The 23,234-nt window shown below is 37.0% G+C and overlaps 1 protein-coding gene and 2 pseudogenes across 1 annotated transcript; all 3 read right to left on the bottom strand.

Moving 5' to 3' along the window:
• Positions 1-555: 555 nt before the first annotated feature.
• LOC137707490 (probable terpene synthase 9) lies at positions 556-5,339 on the bottom strand (annotated as a pseudogene).
• Positions 5,340-13,068: 7,729 nt separating this feature from the next.
• On the bottom strand, positions 13,069-16,226 carry LOC137708353 (STOREKEEPER protein-like; annotated as a pseudogene).
• Positions 16,227-16,663: 437 nt separating this feature from the next.
• On the bottom strand, positions 16,664-21,374 carry LOC137709541 (formin-like protein 3). The gene is made up of 6 exons (XM_068448624.1): positions 20,863-21,374; positions 19,902-20,673; positions 19,357-19,816; positions 19,065-19,267; positions 18,401-18,636; positions 16,664-18,303 (listed from the first exon to the last, which is right to left on the bottom strand). Exons 1-6 carry the CDS (start codon positions 21,019-21,021, stop codon positions 17,314-17,316), a joined length of 2,820 nt encoding a protein of 939 aa, XP_068304725.1. The 5' UTR covers positions 21,022-21,374; the 3' UTR covers positions 16,664-17,313.
• Positions 21,375-23,234: the final 1,860 nt, after the last annotated feature.

Below are 23,234 nucleotides of genomic sequence, written 5' to 3'. Positions count from 1 at the left end.
TTCACATGACCAAACATTGCTTTTGTAGTTAATTCAGTTTGTCAATTCATGACTACACCAACAGAATTGCATTTTGGATCAGTGAAGAGAATCATCATATATTTGAAAGGTATAATTCAGACTAGAATTACTTATACTGCAGATATAATGTTTAGTCTTAGTGCATTTTCAGATTCAGATTGGGCTACAGATCTTAATACTAGAAGATCAGTGACTGGTTATGTTGTGTTCTTGGGGCACAATCCAATATCTTGGCAAGCAAAGAAACATAATTCAGTCTCCAGAAGCTCAACTGAAGCTGAATGTAAGACCCTAGCACACATTGCAGCTGATATTGCATTGGTGAGGAACATTTTAAAGGATTTGAGAGTCAACTTGTCTAATCCTCTAGTTATTCACTGTGACAATATGTCTACAATAGCTTTGAGTGCAAATTCAGTATTTCATTTTAGGATCAAGTACTTAGACACAAACTATCATTTTGTCATGGAGAGAGTACAAAAGAAAGATTTGGAAGTAGTCTATATTCCTACTAAAGATCAAACAGTAGATGTATTAACAAAAGGATTGCATAGTCTAGCATTCAATCGTAATTGTTACAATCTTCAACCTGGGAACCCCAGTTGAGATTGAAGGGGGATGTTGAAGATGAATGCCATATCATATGCCATCTCTGCTAGTTTGTTATGCCACCTCAGCTAATAAAATAGTTAGGTTGTTAGACAGTTGGATATATATATAGCTTAAGGCCTAAGGTTACCTAGCTACTATATAAGATTGTAATTCTCAATGTATCGATTCATTCAAAAATATACAAAGATCTTAAAGCACATAATTCTTCCTTCTCTCTCTTCCTTTCCCTCTATTTCTTCGATCATTAGTTCTCTGCAATACTAGTTTTCTTTTTTGTATTCATCAATGGCAGTATCATTGATATGTTATCATTTATCACTTAACTGTGAATCGATAATAGGGATAGGATTAGCAATCAAAGATATCAAACGATCTTTGGTGTCCCCATTTGAAGTTCCAATACCGTCTCCATGTTGGAAAATAGAGTGAGCGGTCCGAGCCATATTCAGTGACATTTTTACAATTGATTTTGGAATGGCAGTTTTTGAACTCTCCTCATTAATCTTCTTCCACGAAGAGCAGATCAATTCGTTTATGCAGTCCTGAGCTTCTTCTTCAGATATGCCTCTTTCTTTCATGCAGCACTCAACAGATTTTGCCACATCACCTCTCTCACTCTCAGCCTTAGTTAATTCCAAGATAAAAGGATTAGAATCTAATTATCAAATTGTTTGATAACCATTTTAGTATTTTTTTTATTAAAAAAAATAGAACTCAAAACAAAATGGTTATCAAACTACTCATGTATAGCTGATATATATATATATATATATATATATATATATATATATATATATATATATATATATAACACGTTTACATTTACCTTGGAAGTGGCCAAATCATCGCTAAGTCGAGTCATTAGAGATGACCAATATATTATTTGAGAGCCATGCTCAACGGAGTCAAGTGAGCTTTTTGTTATGTTGCGTCCTTGCAACAACAAATAAGCATGGAGAATTGCCCCAGGACCACCCACTGAAGTCCATGCATTCATTATGTACTCGTCTAGGGTTGGTGTGTATCCACAGTAAAACCATCGTGCCTCCACCAGATATGAATTACAAAGATCTACCCACTGCAAGCGCAAGCACACACAAAATAATAAATAAATCATAAATTAAGAAGGCAAGTATTATTGAGACTCCAAAAATACAGTCCTCACAAATGTATTTTTCTTTCTAAATATAGAAAGTCTGGAGTGTAGAATGAGAATTTTGGAATGCCAATAACAATTCCCACTAAGAAAATGGGGAAAATAGAATAACAGAGCCAATATATTTATGTTGTAATTTGCATATTAATTTATTATGGCCAAACCCTAGTTATCCTACACGCTCTAGTCAAGTGTTTAGGTTTAGTTAGCAACAAAGAGCTACAAGTCTAACATTGTTAGAGACGACCTCCGATGTTCCTAACGAATTCAGTTATAGTGTTTGTTGTTAGTTACCTCTTTCTTAATATACGGAAGAACGCTTAAATCATTGATTTTAAATACGTTATCAGTTACTTCATTCCCAAAGTCGAGCATGGCTGTATAAATTGGCTGCATGTACTCGGGAAGCTCTTCCTTGGCCTCCATATTCCAACTGTGTTAAACAAGCAAAAACGAAATCATAAAGAAACAAAAAACGAAATCACACATTATACATATATAATTGCATCTATTAAGTACTTTTTTTACCAAGATAAATTGCATCTTAGTACTTTTGTTCACAAAATAAAAAATAAAAAAAATAAAAATTACATCTTAGTGCTTAATTAATTACTTACCTATATACTGCTTGTGCAAAGAGCTCAAGTTCATCCAAGAATCCATAAACATCATACATGTCATCAATTACTGTTAATATGCAAACGAATTTGGTGAGGCCAATCCTGCAATTCGAGAATTGGGGCTCATAATTGATACCCATTGCCCACAAATAGTTCTCCATCAATCTGTCTCTCGAGAAATTTGCCTTATGTTCAAAATCCAAATCTCTCCACCACCTGCATTTGTTGGATATAATCTTAGTGAAATTTAAGTAAACACCTGCTTCAGTATAAACACTGAGCATTGTAACGCAAGCTTCTACCTAAGCAAAACGTTGAAATAATTAAAATGATGGGGGCGAAGCTACGTTAAGTGTGCTAGATACAGGGCCAACCCTGGCCCAGTGCCAAAAAGGTGACCTTTCGGGACCCCAAAAAATCTAGGGCCTGAAGAATATATATTAGGATATATTATAGGGAAGTTTAACAAAAAACTCTCGGTACTGTTTATTTTAATGAAAAACGATATTTTTACACTAAAAAGTCAATCATGATACTATTCACTTTACCCTTTATTTTGCTATTATGGTTAAAATTCAAAGTTTTCAAACTATTTTTATTAGTTTTTCTTATATTATATGAGTTTATGTTAAATTTGAATAAATAATAAACAATTTGATTAATGATCAAATTGTTTCTTAGTGGCAGTGGTATGCATTTATTACGCAGAAGATTGTGTGTTCACTCCCTCGTAATGTCAACTAGGCAAATGAACAGTCCCCAAAAAAAATTCATGACTCATCAAATTAACATCCAAATTCAAAACCTTGTCATCTTGATTTTTGCAACTGCGGTGCCGCCAAAAGGTGTTCATGTTTTGCATTAGAGTACTTTATATGACTGAACTCACATGCACAATATGTGTACAACTTAAGACACACAACTGCTATAACAGCTATCATTCATATAGTCTATGAGCTAGTTCTAATTTTAGCTGTTCATTAAAAACAATTACATAAGAAGAAATAAACCCATAAATTCAACATTTAAAACAAAGTGTATCTGGAAAAATGCTTATATCTTTTGTACAATTCTAGGGTTTTGAGTGTTAGAAGATATTCTCTCTCAATCTATAGCTCTCCAATTTATATTTTTTTACTTTTAATCTTGGCATCGTTTATGTATTTAGTTGTGCTCTCTAGATCGTATAGGTTTCTTGTAAGATCTTTTTTTAGTCCACATATATTATTTTTTTTTAATCCTGATATTTTATAATTGTTAACAAAATTGATTAGTTTGTACAAAGAATATCTATTAATCAATCTACAAATAGCATCATTTAAAATTGGAAGTTTTAACGAAACACTTTTGGTACTGTTCACTTTTAACAAAAACCATATTTTTACTTTTCACTAATACTATTCACTACACCTTTATTTATCATTTTTCATTAAAACTGAAAAAAAAATTAAAATTTTCATTACTTTTCTTTTTAAAATTTCACCCTGCACATTTAGAAACTCAGTACGTGTCCTAAGTATTATGCTGTCGTTTTTTTGACATGTTTGGGTTAAAGTCGCTTTATGTGTTGGCATGCAGGCCTCAAGCCTAAAAGTGAGTAGGGCAAACCCTGTCCTCCACTTGTGCGTCTCTGGAAAATCAAATCAAATTGCAAATAAAATAGAAAAGAAAATTTATATTTCTTGCCTTGATAGCTCCTTTATCTCTCTCTGATATACTGATTGGACAATATTATAATCCAATTTGGCTAATTCAAGCAACTCCATGTTCCTAGAATCGTCCTTTTTGTAGATATCGATGAAGCTTCGAGCTTCTATCCTTGGCATCCTCCAATGTAAGGGGATTTCCATGGATTGCTGAACTAGTTGCTTCAATAAACCATCTTCACCCTCCAGTGTTCCCACTAATTGTCTCAACTTTTTGGCACTAAAACTTTTGGCTTCCTCCAAAACATGATCTTCCCCAAGCGTACCAAGGTGTGAGGCTTCATACAAGCTCAAAAGTCCCTCTATATCCTTGCTTAAGCTATCCTCGAATCTTCCGTCTCTGGTTCTAAACTTGTTAAACACATCTGCTCGATCATTTTGTCACCGTAACTCACAATTAATTAAGCCTTGCTTCGAAAACATGTATTACTAATTGTGATCAACAAAATAATTCATGTGCTTTACCTGGGCTGATAGGGATACCATGTTCTCGTAGTATCCGAAACTGCAAGGCAACGGTGTGAAGATCACTTGGTGTATTGGCAGTACTGGAAGAACCAAGGCTAGTTAGAACTGCTTGGATCTCCTTTTCGAAATGATAGGCCACTCCCAATCGCTGCATTGAATCGATAATCTTTAACATCGATAAAGTGCTAGTAGTGTCTTTAGTACTCCTAGTTGATGCTGCCAGCAACGTTTCAGTAACGTTCTGCTTTAGACGCTCCAATCGCGTCCCCTGCAATTCATACTGCAAGAATGAAAACAAATAAGTCAAAAAAAATGATCAAGATGTGTTTACGTATGCATGAGTCATGACAACTTGCAAACGATCGTAGTATACGTACTGTGTAATGAGTGGTGAAGGAGTCGATGAGTTTGGAATCCCAAATGGTAGGATGGTATTGAGCGGATCGCCGTTGTGCTGCCGGACGATTACTGATAACCTCCGATGACGGTGATGAGTTTGTTGATACATAAACGAAGGAGGGTTGTTTTCCTACTGTTCTTTGATGCAGAACTTTTGGAAGATGGATTAATCCTTGATGCCTAGTACTAGTTGAGACCAAAGAGGGAGAGAGCGAGGAGAATGTGATAAGTGCCATTGTTATAACTTAGGATTGAACGTTCTTGGCAAGCCACTCTCTAGTGCTCATATATATATAAGCAAGCTTGATTAGTCCTTTTGTCCAAAAAATATGATAATAAAATTTTTAAACGAAAGAATTGGATCCTCAAAGATTGAGGAGGAACTCCTCTTTAAAATACTTCATGATATCTCCTCCTTAGAATATTTCATGATCCTATTCACAGAACTTTGTGCTTATGATATAAACTCATTCATGATTGACTAAATGATCTTAATTTTGATTGATTTTTTGCAAAGTTGATCTTACATAAAGATTTTTAACATGAACGGTTCAGATCATAAACACGATATTTTGTAAATAAGTCATGAAGTATTTTGAGGAGGAACTCATCCTTAACCTTAAGAACCAAGTTCATCCCTTTTTAAAATAAATTAGATTTTTTGTATAAAAAGACCACTATAGCCTTAAATTTAATGGAAAAGAAGATAGATTTGATGGAAGTACTATTCATGCAATGCAGAGTTAAGCTGAAGGACGGAAGAAACTAATATGAGAGTTCAGTGACGAAAACTAAACATGAGGTAAAGTTCAAGAACCTTTGATACCATCACCCTTAAAAATTTGACTTGTCGTTTGTCATTTTAAATAATTAAAAGAAAATAAATAAAGGTAACTACGAGTTATCTTGGGTTATTTTAATTTAAACATTTAATCCATAATATAAAATGTTTTGACTAGTAGGGGAGTCAGAATTTCAAGTGAGGATAAGACCTTCACAAATGTAAAAAGTTGACGGATAACAATTACAAAACTACTAACCAAAGTTTCGTAATAACATATCCATTAATGCGTGTACTTTTACTGTTAAGGTTTGTTTTCTATCAATCAAATGATAAAGATTATTAACTTTATGTCAATCGTGAGACCAATAGTACATAAGCAGTGGGCAATGGCTGTCTATTTTCGTGTCATAATACGTCAAACCAAGAACGAAAAAAAAAAAAAAAAAAAAAAACTAAATTAAATTACTAACCAATTAGTTAAATATGTTTCTTTCAAATCGGTCCAAATCAGTCGCATGTATTTGGTGATTGAATCCAATTGTAGCTAGAAGAGACATCGGTTTAGAAAGGTCTGTATCGTGGTCCCATCGGCTTATAAAGTGAAAATAGTAAGAGAAACGATGAGAGTGTTTTAAAAAAAAAAGAGATTTATTAAGAATTTGTAGTCACTTCACAGTTTAATGTTAATTTTTATGTTATTATTATAAAATATTATACAAAAAATATGAGAAAACAGAAAGTTTACAAAAAGTCACACTTTAAGGTAATCCTTTTAACATTTCTCTAGTAGTAAAATGAGAGGCGAACAAAAGTGGCTAAGAATCTTAATTTGACAAAGGTGGGAAAAAAATGGAGAATTCACATGACGTAGTCCTTGAAATCAGGAATAAAAATAAGGGTGAACGGTTGATTTAGTCTCTGAATTATCACCTCAGTTAAAATTAGATTCATGAATTATTTTTTTCAGTAAAATAAGTCTCTGAATTTATTAAAAATTGCTAATTACATCTCTAATATTATATTCAAAGCAATTTTATCTTATTTTTTTGCATATAAGCTCTTAATGTTGCATATAGGTTGCGAATCTAAAGTCTAACTTACCCTTCGAATTTAATTTAAACTTTTTTTTAAAGAGGGACAACTGGTGGCAAGCCACGGTTATCCACCCCTTCCGGGGGCTGGGAAGACTCAAAAAGGAATTTCAGCCTCCCCCTAGGTCTAGCTTCCACACCAACAGCGGGTTTCAAACCCGAGACCTCCAGTTTTTAGTTTTAAGGACGCCTCGTAATCGGTCATTTACCACTGGGCCACCAGCTCGTGGTTACCCTTCAAAGTTAATTTCATACATTATTTCCTCAAAGAAAGTAAGTTCTTAAACTATGAAAAACTACCAATCTACTATCTAAAGTGCATTTTATGCAAGTCACATGACTTAAGTCAATGAAAAATTGAATAAAATAAATTCAAATCTAATATTGGGGATGTAATTGATAAATTTTATTAGATGGACCACTGATTTTTCTGAAAAAAAAATAATTTGAGAACCTAATTTTCACTTAAGTAATAATTTAACGATTAAATCAACAGTTTACCTCAAAAATAAATTTAGAGAAAATTAAATGTTAAAGAAGTAAATTGGGTAATACTGTATGGAAAGTATGCCAGACCCTATCAGTTGTGGTTTTTAATATATTTTAAGCCAATGGGGACCTTGACCAATAAAAGGACGGTCGTGAAACACGTTGAGCATGATTTGTGCCCGAAACACATTATTGCAGGTGGTCGGTCGCACATCTTTCACGATTTGTGCATGCAGCTCTATTTGTTGATTTGCTTTTTGGGTAGGGCTGGAAAAAATTTCCAAAAATTCCAAATCAAACCGAAAAAGACCCAAACCTAAACTGAAAAATCTCAAACCAAACCGAAAAGACCCAAACCTAAACTGAAAGACCCAAACCTAAACTGAAAAATCCCAAACCAAACCGAAAAAGACCCAAACCTAAACTGAAAAATCCCAAACCAAAATCATTCCGAAGTTCGGTAATCCTGTCCTGAAAAATGCCAAAATTTTCGAAGCTCTCTTGTCTCTACTCTCTAGTATCGATCCATCTCCTTCTATATCCTCTCTGAAGCTTTTCGGTAATCCTGTCCTGAAAAATGCCAAAATTTTCGAAGCTCTCTCGTCTCTACTCTCTAGTATTGATCCATCTCCTATATCCTCTCTGAAGTTTTCTTTGAATTAGGGTTCAAATGAGGATTTACAAATTAGGGATTTACGATTTAGAGCTTTTGATTGTTTCGATTTGGATTTGGATTTCTTGATTAATTTTCTGGGGATTTTTAGATTAATTTTATGTGGATTTGGTTGATTTGGATTTCTGGATTTCCATGGTCGATTTCTACTTTGCATGTTTGATTATTTTCTGCTTTGCATGTTCGATTTCCTTTCTACTTTGCGTGCTCGATCTGCAGGTTTGAATTGAATTTATTAGCTTCTTCCATTAACAAGAAGCCAAAATTCTGCCCTACTGAAATCCCGAAACCATACCAAAATCCAAAATTTATTTCGGGAATCCCGAATTTTGGTATTACTGAAATTTCGGTTTGGGATCAGGATTCGAATTTCTATCCCAAAAATGATCTATTTGGGATTCAGGATCCCATTTTCGGGATGGGATCCCATACTGAACTAGCCATACTTCTGGGTGTATTGAGAAACAAAACTACAGTTTCTATCTGCAGAAGTGGTCAAAGAGCAGAAACAAAGTTAACTAACTCGACTCTGCATACAAGACGAGCTCGCCTCGATACATAAGAGCACTTCCAGTGTTGGAAGACCCCTCAGGGCAACTGCCTATTGAATCCCCTCCAGTGAATAGTAACTATCTTTAATGAACAATAATTGTTTTTGCATCTCCACCCCTAAACTGAATAGCCATAGCAATAGGCAATAAAATATTAGTATTTTTTATTTTATAAAATAATACAAAATAATTTTATTTGTAATTTCGGATACGATTTTTAATCGGTCTCGTTGTACCATGTGTCATTAAATAAAAAATTACAATGCAAAGTATTTGAGAAAATATAAAATTGTGGTGTAAGTTGGAAGATAATGATAAGATATTTATAGAAAAATTAAATCAATTTTTTTTCGGATTATTTATTTATTTTTTACATTTTTTTATATTTTTTTTATAATTTTTTTTTTTACATTTTTTATTTTATTTTTTTGCATTTTTTTATTATTTTTATAACATGGATAACGTCATGATGACATCATCCTTGCATCAACACGCCTCAGGCGTTCGGGCGGTGGATTCTTGCCTCCCCTCTCCCACGAGCCCACCCCTAGCCCAATTGCCCATATAGGCTAGAGCATGGAAGGCTGGCGATTTGGGTTTCTAAGCAGCCGGTCCCCATGGCAATGCACAACACTGGACTTGCTCTAATGCTAGAGCTCACAGTGTTACAAATCCACTTAGAAAGTGCATTGCTTTGGAACTAGGCACAACTTAGTTATAACCCATCCCTACTTTTTCATGTGAAATAATCCATTTATTATGAAATGACCAAAATCTATCTATACTACTATATAAAGTAGGGGTGTAAAAAAATACCAAAAATCCCAAAGCATACGAAATCATACTGAAACCAAACAAAAAAAGCTCAAATGAAAAATCTTGAAAATTTTAGTACCGAAATCGAGCCAATCCTGAATTATTCGCTATGGGATTCAGTCTCACATCTTAACATCATTCGGTATTCACGTCCCGAACCGAACTTTAATAAATATTATATATATATATATGTATATGTTGGAATATCTATAATGGGCCTATTATATATTATTAAAATAAGTAAAGTGTGCAGAAAAGCATATGGGTGTTGTCTAAAGACACATCCTTACCCACTCATTACCATCTCTGCCTTCGCCAAGAGTCTCAGACTCTATTTGTCTCTCCTGTCAAATATAAAGCTCAAACAACACCCACCCATGCATCCATCCTCTCACAATATGACTCCGACCAATTCTCTTCACTCTGGCCACCATCACACCTCACTACTTCATCCTTACCTCTGATTCTTTCTAGTGATTCTCTGTGTGTGTGGGGTTTTAAATTAAGGTTAGGGTTTTGAATTGGGGCTTAGGGTTTCAAATTGGGGGCTCAGGTTAAGAGGAAGATGCGGATCTAACTATCTTTTCACTCTGTCTCTCTCTCGACCTTCAATCTTCACTGATTTACTCACTATCTCTGATTTTAATTTGGGGTTTTAATGCAAGTTCGAATGATTTCAACTTCAATCAGGATGATTTGGATTTTGATGTAGGTTCGGTTTCGGGAAATCCCGAAATATCGAAAACATTTCCGAGAATCCCGAACTTCGAGAATACCTAAATTTTGATTTGGGATCGGTCTTCAGATTTCCGTCCTAAAAATAGTCGGTTCGAGACTTGATATGCCGTTTTGGGTTTGATATCCCATATCGAACCAATCTTAAGATTATAAAGCCAGCAACCCCATATGGGGTCACAGGCTTCGCAAAAAATAATGGGAGAAAAATGCCCCCCAAACAAAAAAGTTCAAAAGCAGCCCAAAATAATGCATCAAATAATACAGGGGTATTTTCGTCATATATACAATGTTTTTTATAATTAATTTTCTTTTGCGCAGTTTTTTTTTTAATTAGTACCTCACAATGAGCTAACAATAATTTGATTCAACCAGTTGTTTATTAAATATTATTTTCTTCATTTTTCAACACGTTCAAAATATCTTAAGAGGCGCAATGCCGATTATAAAAAAAGGTCTTTCGCACGTGCATAATAATGTGATTCAATTAGTTGTCAAATGATTTTTTTTGTTTTTTTTGAACAAACGATATTATCTACAATAAGGGAGAGGGAGTAGGCTTTGCCTCACAATGAGTTAGCAATAATATGATTCAAAAAATGTGTAGTCGTGCGTAGCATGCTGTAATTCAAAAAATACCTTTCACATGTGAGCCCCAACAGTAGACATGGAAAAGAGTTCCCTACCACTACTTGTAACCTAGAAAGGGAAAAGCTGGCTTTGCTTGACCTGTGATTACGTGACAAGTATTGTAAAACACTGTAAGTAAGTTTTATGATTTAACTCATTATATAACGTTTTAATGCTAAAATGTGATAATTGAAGTGTTGATCAAAGTGATTAATTCAATAAACCATTATATATGCCTTTCATAATATTCTAGTTGGTTAATTGGATACCTATCTTAGGAATTTTAAGAGGGATAAGAATAGTATTAATATTATAAAATATGAAGAAGAAAAAAAGAGGAAAAAGAAGAAAGGAAAGATGAGGAGGCTTTTGGAAGGCAGTAGAGGGAACGAGGGGAATCATGTCATCAGGCCATCTCTAATAGAGGGGGTTAAAGGTCCAAAAGTCAAAAAATAGCTTGATTTGGTCAAAAATTCATCTCCAACTGATGACTAGACTATAATTCTGTGAAGCCCATTAAATTATTATTTGGCCAAAAGGGACATCGGGCTAGCCAAATGTAGCCCCTCTTAGCCATTTTTGAAGGTCAACTTCTCAACGGAAATAATTGTTTCAAATTAAACGGTTAGACTTGAAAACATCTAACGGTAATTTAGGAAATAATTGTTTTAAATTAACCAATAAATTTAAAGTATAAACATAAAACTCATAAATTATTGAAGGGGGTTATGTTAGCTATTTGGTTGGAGATGGTATATGAGTATGACCTAACATTGTTCTGAAAATAATTTTTTGTAGGACTATAATTCTAGACAAGGTTATGTTTAACCTTTTCGGTTGAAGATAACCTTAGGTGGCAAGAATTGGCGAAAAAAATAAAAAAAAGGCAAGGAAATGTAGGAAAGCTCAAAGGCACAGGGAATCCTCTTCCTTGTCAAGGTGCTTTTCTTCGAGTAATTGGGTATTTGCGGATGTGGTGAGTTTAGTTTAATTCTGATGAATAGATTGTGGTTGCGCGCCAGTTAGTGAATCTCGTAGTTTGTACTCTATGCCCTCTAATGATAGTTTGAAATTTGAATGGTTGACACTTTTTGACTTGGAATTAGTTTAATGGATGTTTATTGAAGTCTTAGTTTGGTTTTATACTGGCATTGCTCACCAGGATTAATCTGCATTTCCAGGTTCATAATATACTTTGGTTAGACTTTGCAGATTGTGTTTGTTTAGGATTGGAAGGCTGATACTATGTGCGCACATGCTTATTGTATTCTGCTATAGGTGTTTATATTCTATTGAACTTACTTGTATCACTGGAATTCATATCATGCATTGCCATGATGGAAGGCATGAATCGGTGAACCACGAATGGCTTGATTTCGTCTAGGGGTACGTAGGTAGCCTAACACAAAGGGTAGATGCAACCATAAAGTAAACTATATGTTACTACGCTATTGGACCTTGAGTTGTGTTTTGTCCTTGTTTTGGAGGCGAGGCATGATGGATGTACATATACATGGTGTCGCCATGTGTCAATCCTGGACTTATCTCAAGATCGGGACGTGACACAACTGGATACAATCAAAACTTTCATCTCAATGCAGAAGGGATTAGTAGCCAAAATGTTTGAAACATAAACTAAAACATCATAATAGCCAGCTTCAACATCATAATAGCCAGCTTCCACCCTTTGACATATTCAAGACCCTCTAATCTCCCTAAAGAATGTAAAGAAATTAAAACAAAACAGATATAGACAAGTCTCTGGTGTCCATAAAGAAGCTTACTGAAATTTGATTGGTTAAATTATCAGTAACCAGATTCTTCAGACAATTTGGTATCTCTTCAAGATGGATAACTCCCTAGCAAGAAAATTTTACATGGACAAGTTCAATATCATCCGGTATCATAGCACCCACACGCAGGGTATGGGCTACAACTCCATGGTAGAGTTACCTTAGGGAGGGCTGATAAGGATCCCCGAACTCACCAAACTTGGAGGGATAAGACTCCAGGGGACAGCAATTATGTAAGGTGATTGAATGTTATGCGTCTCTTATGATTCTACATCTAAGATTGGGACTAGATCACTCGAATGCATAAGCGAAATACTTGAAAGCATTCCCTTTTTACAGGGACAAATTCTTCCCCCGAGTTCTTATCAACTAGATGAATTGCCAACCTGATTCTTACATAGAAGTATAGAACCCTACATATCCACCACCAATGAAACAAATTGAACACTCTGCAAGTTTCTTTTCCAGTTACATGGAGGCAAAACCAACGAACTAAACAACAATCATCCTAGACCGAGCCAGTCTTATCATTTAACGTGCAAGTTTGTAATATATTTTTTCTCAACCAACCAGACTATTCATCAGACATCATCCAGTATAACAAATCAAAAGGAATTCAATTCCAGTGAAGGTAAACTGCAAAAAATAGAGCTACAATGCCATAAAGAAAATTACTTAATATTATACGAAAATGATCTCCATGTGACACATGTATATAGCAAAACGTTAGTCTTTACCAAAATTTGAGAACCTCCATGGATCAAGCAAAACAGGTTATATCTAAGAAAACCTATACCACTAAGTTTTCGACTCACAATATTAACATAAAATCCAGGAAAAACCATCAACTAGCTCCAAGCTAACCTCTAATCCTTCGAAGACTTCATCGAATCCAATACAAGTTTAGTCTGTTCCTGCATCAAATCAAGCTTCCTGACAGACAAATCCATTTCAATGAGCTGCAATACCCTCCAACTCTTTAGCCTTGGAACTCCCAATCAAAGAAGGCATCTTCCCAATCACAAGTCTCGTTAAATCCGACCTCGGTGCACAATTACCTGCCCTCAAAGAACCATTCACGCATCGATACTTAGAACAAAAGTCATCTGGGTCGGCCTTAACTCCTCCATTACCCACATTCTTCTGCACCTCTTTCTTCAGTCACTTCTGAAATCGGCAAGGCCAGAACCGTATCATTGTTCACCTTATTATTCTTCCTCGGAGGCTTCCTCTTGCCGCCCTTCGCATTGCTATCAATCCCGTTACCCTCAGAACCCCAAATCTTCTTCCACAAATCAAGGCACTTGAGCTCATGGGGCTTGGAAAACACCGGGTCCTCCCCATCCTCGCCGGCCTGGTACTTCTTCTTCAACCTCCTGATCTTATCAGTCAATTTCTCAACCAATTGGTCCGTGCTCAAATCAACCTGCAAATCCTTCTTGATAAACTCGAGGAATGGGGCCATATTCGAATTCGCTGCCACCCCTTTCTTGCTTTTGAACTCTATAATGCCCTTCAGGATCGTAATCTCATCGTCCTCACTCCAAATCCGCTACCCCTTTTTCAAATCCTCATTGTCGTCGCAGACCTTTTTCTTCTTGGAGTTTTTTGGGTTGGGCTCGGTCTCGGGTGGCCGCTTCGACCCAGAATTGGGCGTCGCCGCAGGCTTCGCCGAAGCAGTCTTCTTGCTGGGAACAACGGCTTCATTCGCGGGCTTGGAGATGACCGGCTTTACGGTGAAGTCGGAAGCAAACGACGAGTTGTTATCGGACTCTGTCTCCAATCCGGATCCGGAATTATCGTCGGAGTCAAAGCTCAATGGAGGATTTGACTTCGGAACAGCCGCAAAGGGCCTTCCTTCCTCTTCTTCCTCCTCCTAATTCATCATCGTTGAGATCTACAGATTTTGCCTTGCTAACTTCGGCTTCAACGGCGTCGTCTTCTTCTTCTTCGTCTTCGTCGAAGTACTCCACCACGGCGGGAGGCGGGTCTTCCACAAGCTTCTTCGGCGCCATCGGAGAGAAAGAGATGGTCTTAAATTGGGAAGACGTTGATTTTGTAGAAGAGCGACAGTCTCACCTTCCCGAGAGGGGGAGGGTTTATATAGTGTTCTGCAGTAGGGTTTTGACCAGAGACTTTATGATGTGTCGTGAAACTATTGGTTAAGGATGGTGGGACCCAATTACTTTGGGTTACTTTCCGAGTTTGTCCTACGGGAGTGTTTTTGCTACACAGCTTCTCTTTTTCTGTCACGTGACCCACCCTACCTCTAGTTAATTTTAATTTAAATACGTCATTTAATACAAATGTGATTTTAAATTTGATTTTCGTCAAAAACGAATTTAAACCACATTATTGTTAGTTTATTGTAAGGCTAAGCTTACCCCTTCCCCTCAATTTAGATAATATTGTATGACAAAAAAAAAATGTAGATAATATCATATTTAAAAAAAAAAAAATTTAATTTAAAAATCATTAAAAACTAACTAAACTAAAACTAAAAAAATAAATACCAACTAGGGCTGGGCACGAGCGGGTCGGGCTCAATTTGAAAAGGACCGACGAGGGTTATCGACGACAACTACCTAAAGCCGTACATGATATTGGAGCCGGAGGTGACGGTCACGGATCGTGCGGTGGAGGACGAGTGTCTTATCCTTGCCAGCAACGGCTTCTGGGATGTGGTATCGAACGAAACCGCCTGTGGCGTTGTCCGCATGTGCTTACTCGCGCAGAAGACGGCGGCTTCACAGTCGGCATCGTCCTGCCGTGACGCAAAGGCGAGGTCAAACAAGGCGTGCTTTGATGCATCCATTTTGTTGACGAAATTTTCCTTGGCGAGGCACAACAGTGACAATATCAACGTCGTCGTCGTGGATTTGAGAAGACCGGGGAGGTTATGGAGCTCCTGCACTCCAGTCCAATGGTTCAAATTCATACCAAACTGAAATTGCACAAACCCTAATTCAAAAATTGGGAATACAAGGATTTGGACTCACCTGGAGGCAAAGAGGCCCAGAAGCAGAACCTAGAGAGAGAGAGATCCAAAGACAAATAGGTGATTTTATTTTTGTGCTTTTCGAATTGCTTAGAAATATAAATGTTGAATTGCAGAGATTTATCTAGGAAAGTTTTGGATACGAAGTTGGGGGTGAAAATCGGTTCGAGCAGAGGGCCCATTTCTTCCAGGATTTGGACCCGCCCCGAACCGCTTAGACCTGCCCCGATCCGCGGGTCCAAGACCCGTTTGCCTACCCTTAATACCAACCCACCACCCCAACCACCTCAACTCGGCGTCGCCCAGCCCCTCTCTCTCTTTCTCAATAAGGTGAAGTGGTTGGTGGCGGCAGAGTGGAGTTGGTGTTTGTCAAAATTGGAGTTGTTAACTCATTTTTAAGTGCCTTGATTTTGTTTAACAATTTGTTACTTTGTTCTTCTAGTTGTCTATGTCGTAAACTGGTATTAGAAGCAAAATTCTTTGAGTTTTCAAATCTCTACTCGCACTAAAAATAGTGGATCCCATCTATTTATCATTTTTATACCTATAATATTCCTTCTATTTTCATTTATATTTCCCATCACGTTGTTCTCTACATCAGTAGTTAACTATGGTTATGTGATAAGACACATGATACTCTATGAATGACTGGCTAGCATAGTTTACTACGTGTAGCAAAAATGCTCCCTTAATTAACGGGAATGTCCATAACAAGAAAACTTCTTTTTATATGAATGGAAGAACTTATATGGTAGCCTATAGTGCCGAAGTGTTGTTGTGAGTCAATAAAATAAAAATGTGTAAATAGTTGTCAACTTATATTAAATTTATCATCACGGAACGGTACATGACGGTGTATCCTATTTTAAGGCCAACACTTTTGAAGAAAAAATATTGAGTTTAAAATGAATAAAGGAAACTAAAAGAATTTTATTATTAGTAATCAATTAGAATATGACAAATGAATAGATGCATAATTTTTTTTCATCGTATTAAACATTATAAAGTATTTTTGTATAGTCAAAATCTTTTTTTTTTTTTTTCAATTTACAAATGCCTTTTTTTTTTTCTTTTTTTTTTTTTACTGTTAAGGACAAGACCAAAGAGAGAAAGAAAAAAAAGTCTCTATTTATTTATTTGTGATTCTTCAATTTGGGATAGCGAGATGTTAACGTCTAGTCGATCAATTGCATCTTTGTGATCAACCAGACGCTCACATCTCACAACTTTCCTCCATTCTAGAGAACCTATTTTAATTTGTTAATTGTAGTAAAATAGGAGTTTTGAGAAGAAATATGTTGGATATATAAAGATGGCAAAAACAGCAATGATGTTTTTGATCTTTTGGATTAAAAAGTCTTTCTGTACATAACAAAATCCCCGTTTGCCATTAGATCCGTGGGGTGCCCTTTCATCCAGTATTCTTTCTGCAAAGACACACTCTTTGTGCAACCAACAGATTTTGAACATGAAATTCCGGTGCTCCAAAGACGGAGAAATGCTGCGAACCACTGTCTGGTTGTTGTGCTTTCGTGATTTCAATGCTGCCTAAATTCGTGTAGCACAATGAAGAATAGTGAGTACTTGACAGATACAAAGAAATTGCCACAAAAACTTGAAGGCCAATTTCATCTGCACACATGGTTTTAGCGCTACTGCATTGCTTGAACTCTAAGCAACCTTTAATTTGCTTCCAAACACAACCAAAGCATAAGTAATTACGCGGGAAAAAATTTTCCAAAATAAATTTTACCTACTCTATATGAAAAAACTAGGTCTCATCATCTGAACTGAAACCCTCCTCCACCCGCCGTTCTGCAATTGCCGGAAAGAGCCGTTGACGCATATCTGTAGGTGGTGGTTGACGATTTTTTGGAGTTGTTTCTGTCGCTGTTGGGGCTTGACGCATAGCTGTAGGTGGTGGTTGACGATTTTCTGGAGTTGTTTCTGTTGCTGTTGGTGCCTGGGCCTCTGTAGGTGGTGCTTGACGATTTTCTGGAGTTGTTTCTGTCGTTGTTGGTGCCTTGGCCTCTTTCTTGGCATTCTTCGCCGCCCTCATTGTTGAATTTCGAACCTCTGTGCATATCTTGTTTAGAATTACCAAGAAATCACGGACAATCGCAAATAAGCGAATGCCTTCTTCCCTCCCTGCGTTCCCGTGGAAGTAATCCGCTGTGCTTTTCACAAGAGCAGCTATCCTCCTTTCTTCTTCCAACAACCATGTAATATCAGATTCTGCGCGCTCCACAAAACTGACTAGTGTGCGTTGGAATTCACTATCTTCATCCAGATTCTTCATGTCAACATTTATGAAATCTCGAGTTTTGGTTAGTGATTGGCCAAGATTTGCAACTGTCGACACTAGGCTATCAGCATCTACAAGTGCCGCCTTTTTCACATCTTCAAGTTCATCGCTTAAACCAGAGACAACCTGAAGACCGAGGCTACACAAGTGCTCCTCTGATTCATCATTGACATCCTCAGCTATGTCCTCTGTACTCAAGTTTGACATGCTCCGGCTTTCTCTGGCTGTGCGAATAGCTCTTCGACCCTCAGAACGGATGATCTCTTGAACAACAAAGTGCATGAGTGTGGTTTTGCCATCAGTGCCTTTTACATCAGCAAGTTTCAAAAGTGTATCAAGCCTAAATGCCTGTGCACCCCCACGGTAGGTGCCATCATTCATACGGTTTCCAGTTTTAAGAACCGCTTCTAAAAGTTTTAAGAATAGCCTGCTCTTTCTGAGTTTGTTGCAAGCAACCTGACATTTACGACGAGGAATAGTAAGATAACAGAGAAACATTAAGGTTTCCTTGACTGGCTATAATCGTTCAAGAGATATAGTGCTAGTATCTCACCTCTAAAGTTATAAAGGACTCTTTAGTGGTAGAAACGTCCTCTTGGAGGGAACACATGAACAACAGTGACTCCATGCGCTTAAAAGCAAATGGTATGTCAACCATGACTTTGAGGAACCGCTCTGCAGTACCGAGTTGAGCAATATCGCCTGTGAATAACCTAAGCTTCAATTCTTCTTCTGTGGTCGGTGCCATCTTCAGCAAGGTTTGGAGGAACTCCACAGGAAGCTCATTACCTGACTCAATCAATAAAGGAAATAACTATGTTACTAATAAGAAATATCACATAGACTAGCCCATCGTTCTTTATAACTTATTAAACATGGTAGTTCCAGTTTTTATTCAATTCAAACATGGTATTTTTGAATTCTTAATTTCTGAGGTTCCATGTTATGTTCTTTCCTTTTAGCTTTTATTCTTTGTAACATGGTAATCGAGTTTTTATTCGATTAAACATGGTAGTTTCTATTTTGTACATGGCCCCGACTTATTCATTCTATTTCTTCTCATATTTTGGAACTTGGAATCAAAATTGGAGAAACATAACATGGAACTTCATAGTGGCAAACGCCAAAGGATGAAGAGTTGATCAGATGTAAAGAGCATACAAAATGGAATATATCCTAGAAACATTTCTCACGATGAGAGAAACAGAGAGAGTCACCTTCTCGGAGGGCATCAGCAACTTCTTCCGTTGTCACATTCAATGCTCGTAGAAGAATTGCAAGATTTTGTGCTTTCTTTCTGTCAATAATTTGAATATACTGGACTGCAGGTTCTGAGGCTGATGATTCCTTCTTCCGATCATTTTTAGCTTTATCCACTGCGTTATAACCAAATAGCGACTCTATCTGCTCCTCATTGAATCTGTAAATAAGTTGGAAGTTAAATTGGAGTTTCTTTAAGTAATTTTGTGGATGAAAAATTCGATCCATCAAGAGAAAGTAAAGCCTTACTGGAATGATCCTGCACTGATCTCATGCCAGACCATTGACTGATCAGAATTGGCATTAACCTTATCCCAGAAAAATGGCTTTAGCTTGGTCTTTTGAGATCCCTCAGCATCCATATCACCACTATCGCCACTTTTTGCTTTGCGATTAGGTCCTATAGGTGGACGGTTGATCTTACCGGCCAATGGTTTCGGTGGAGGTGAAACTTTTGGAGGTGGTGGGGCTTTAGGACGAGGAGGAGGAGGTGGTGGTGGACCTGGTGGTTCAGGCGGCGGAGGAGCTTGTCTTCCAGGGGGAGGTTTTAGGGGAGGAATTGACCCTCCTGCCATGGCTTCTGATGTAGTTGCATCACCCGGTGCAGATTCATTGTCTTTTTTCATGGCCATATTGTTTACAAAATTTGCGTTAGTGCCAAACTCTTTGTTACCGGAGTTTTCTAAACTAGCAGACTTCTGAGAAGAACCTGTGGCATTCAAAGATTGTGACACGCCTAAAAATGCGAAGAAAATCATCAATCAGTAGAAGAGATCTGAGAATTGCATACATACCAGCGGATAATGTGAGAAGAGGCCTGTCATCATTTGGTCCATTTCGTGGACCAATTTTTCGGCTTCTCCTTTTCTTAACACAGCAGAAACAGATAAGTGCAACAATGATAATTGTTACTACTGCAATTCCAACAATAGCAATTAGTTTAATCACACCGCTGTTATCCTTTTGTGGCGTCTTTTGTGGCGCCTTTTTTTTTCCAGATGAGGGATTCTTTGCTGGTGGATTTTTCTTTTTTGGTGAGGCATTCACATCCTTTGATGTTGGATTTTTCTTTTTCGATGAGGGATCCTTTGATGCAGGATTTGTACTAGCACGTAAAGTAGTATGAGTTCGTTTAGAAGGTGAGGGTGAAGGTGCTTGATGTCTAGGCAACTTAGCTGCAGGGCTGGGAGCTATAACTGGAGTAGGCCCTGGAGCTAGAGATGGAGAAGGGCTTGTCGTTGTTAGCCTAAGCGAATCACTGGCCAAATGTCTTCTAGGAGCATCGGGCCACCCTAAAAGCCACTCTGAGTAGTTGATGAACCAATTTTTCGAGGTAGCCTTTTTTCCAGAAGCACGAAGCAGAAGCCCTTTCTTTCTTAAGCAATCAAACAGTGTTTGTTTCACATGAGGAGGAAGAACTAAAACTGCATGGTGTATGTTGCTTTTCGTTAAGAGCGTTGTTTCAGAGTCAGCGGCTGCTTCCTGTGGAATGTACAAGTTAAAATTTTTGACAGCATCTTTCACGTCTATCAGTTCTTTCCTGCAATGAATCCATGCCTGCTCTACCTGTAGTCAAAATAATCTAGTCAAATTTATCCCTAATTAAATTCATACAACTATATATGTATCTACCAAATTACTATCCCCATTACGAAATGGCAAAATGTTCAACCTTGAAATTAATCATAACATGGCTAAATGCATGAAAAGGAGAAATAATCAGCACAAAAAATAATTTAGAGGGTAATTCCATACCATGTCTTCGTCTATCTCCTCCGAAAGCCAATCACCGCCATTGCCAGGAAACGTTTCTTTAGTCCTCCTCACCCCCTCCGACGCCCCTATCACCAATGCACAAAGCAGAATCACAAAAACAACCGCATAACCGTCTCTTCCCATTTCCATCCCGTCCATATATTTTCCTTCTCATTTCATCGAACTTGTCGCACGATCCTCCAATTTTCTCTCCAACCAACATAAACGAAACGTTTCCAAATTTAAAAAAAAAGTAAAATACCAGCCTCCAAGCTCCACCTGCAACAATGGCGGCCGCGCGCGCTTCTGCTCCTCCTCCCAAAGTGATTAAAAATCTTCAATTTTGACGACAACCCACGTCAGATTTCTTAGCTCCGAGAAGAACCCGCAATTTTTTAAACCATCTCGATCGGAAAATCCGAGACGTTGAAGATTTGAACGTGGAGATATGAACATGCAAAAACAACAATGCCTGAAAAATAAATTTATACTTTTTGATACGTCAGAGCATTGTTGTGTTCACGACCGCCATTGATAAATGCAATAAAAATGCTGAATCAAAACATAAGGTCATGGGGGAGGCTGTAAACTAATTCAACCCCAGAAAGATTTTAGCTAATTTGGATATTTTTTTAATAATATTTTTGCGTTTAGATTTTTGTTCGTCGGCATGTTTCTTGCTTTTCGGGGGTTTAGGAGGAGAGAGAAAGAAAATGACGCGTAATATAAGACGTGAGGAGAACAATGTGGGACGCCCATGACTGTCTTTAGACTTATTTTGGTCTTTTATCTCTTGACCTCCTTTCTGGCTTTACAATACTTGCCTTCAATCAACTTTTTGTTTTGTTTTTATTTTTTTTTCTTTCTTCCTTATCTAATACTTTCCATATTTTTATCCTAAATTTAGCTTCCATGTTTTTTTTATTTTATTTTATTTTATTTTTTTATAGGAAAACTAATGAAAAGAGCTTGAAAACTTTAAGTTTTAACGATAAGGACAAAATAAAAGGTAAAATGAATAGTATCATGTTTGACTTTTTAGTGTAAAAATGTGGTTTTTCGTTAAAATGAACAGTACCGCGGGCTTTACGTTAAAACTTTTTTTTTTTTTTTTTTTTATTAGAGTAGAGGGAAAAATTGAACTTAATCTCTCAAGTTAAGTGATAAATAATATTAATCGATTGAGTTACAAACTCTTTTATTTCAATGTTGTTTAAAGAACTCATTTTCTTAGCACTTGAGTTTGAAGTCGCCCCCCCTGCGGGCGGCCTCCCCAGGGAAACCCTTCATTTAATTAAGTGTTGATGTTGCTTTTCTTTCCAATTCGGAATTGGTTCGGTTGATTGTAATGACAAAGAAAACGTTACGATGGTAGTCGCAGTTGTCTTTCCTTTCTGCTCTACTGCTTCTCTAAAGTGCGTATAAATTTTGGCGGTTTATATACAAATATTTGATTGTCATGTGTATACATATATAACATGTAACAATGTTGCTCATCAGCTAGCAAACGATGTTTTTTAAGTTGTAGACTTGTAGTAGGACTCGAAGACCCCAACGCAGAAGTACCTGGACGCCGGGATTGTATGCCTCGATTCTAAGTCCTGAAGGGGGCGCAAAACAAACATGAGTGGACCAAGTTGATATATATAATAAAACAATTATCAACATACTAACCCCTAAGTTTTATGAAAACACATATATCATGAAAAAATAGGTTTTCCGAAACCTAGCATGCCATGCAATGTCTCAAAACATAACTCATATATATAGTAATCACTAGTGAATGTCCAATATCCCTCCAGGCCCCATGCCAACTCCCTGTCTCTGAGTAAACAGTCAGAGGAAAATTACCCCCAGGCCTCGTGCCCGCTCCTCGTCCCTGTGCTAATAGCCAAAGGAAAAACACTTCAAGCCCTATGCCAACACCATAACCATCGCCCGAGACGGACCGGAATCTATCCCTCGTCCCGTAGTAGAATTGGGACCAGTAGGTAAGTACAAAACCATTGAACATACATATATTTGAAAAACAACTTCATAGTATAAAGTCATTCATCATCTATACTATAAAGAGGTGTTCTAAACATGTTCTAAATATCATATCATATCATAAGAACACGGGTTGTAGGAAAAATAGTAATAATTCAAAATAGCCTCAGTAAGCATGTTATCTCAAAGCGTTTCATAGAACATAATTGTTAAATCATGCTTTTCCATGTATGCATATCTACTATCAAAACATGCATTTTTAGAAGGGGTCCACTCACAGATACTTAGCCGCTGAAGAGCCACGCAAACTAGCGAACACGAAGTTGCCACAAATAATTGCCCCTAAGCACATAAAGGGTACAGTTAATAAAGCTCTATTATAA

The sequence above is a fragment of the Pyrus communis genome, chromosome 11 (genome assembly GCF_963583255.1).
Source record: "Pyrus communis chromosome 11, drPyrComm1.1, whole genome shotgun sequence".
NCBI lineage: Eukaryota > Viridiplantae > Streptophyta > Magnoliopsida > Rosales > Rosaceae > Pyrus > Pyrus communis.
The sequence above is the reverse complement of the archived record's forward strand: the minus strand, read 5'-3'. Positions and strand labels throughout refer to the sequence as shown.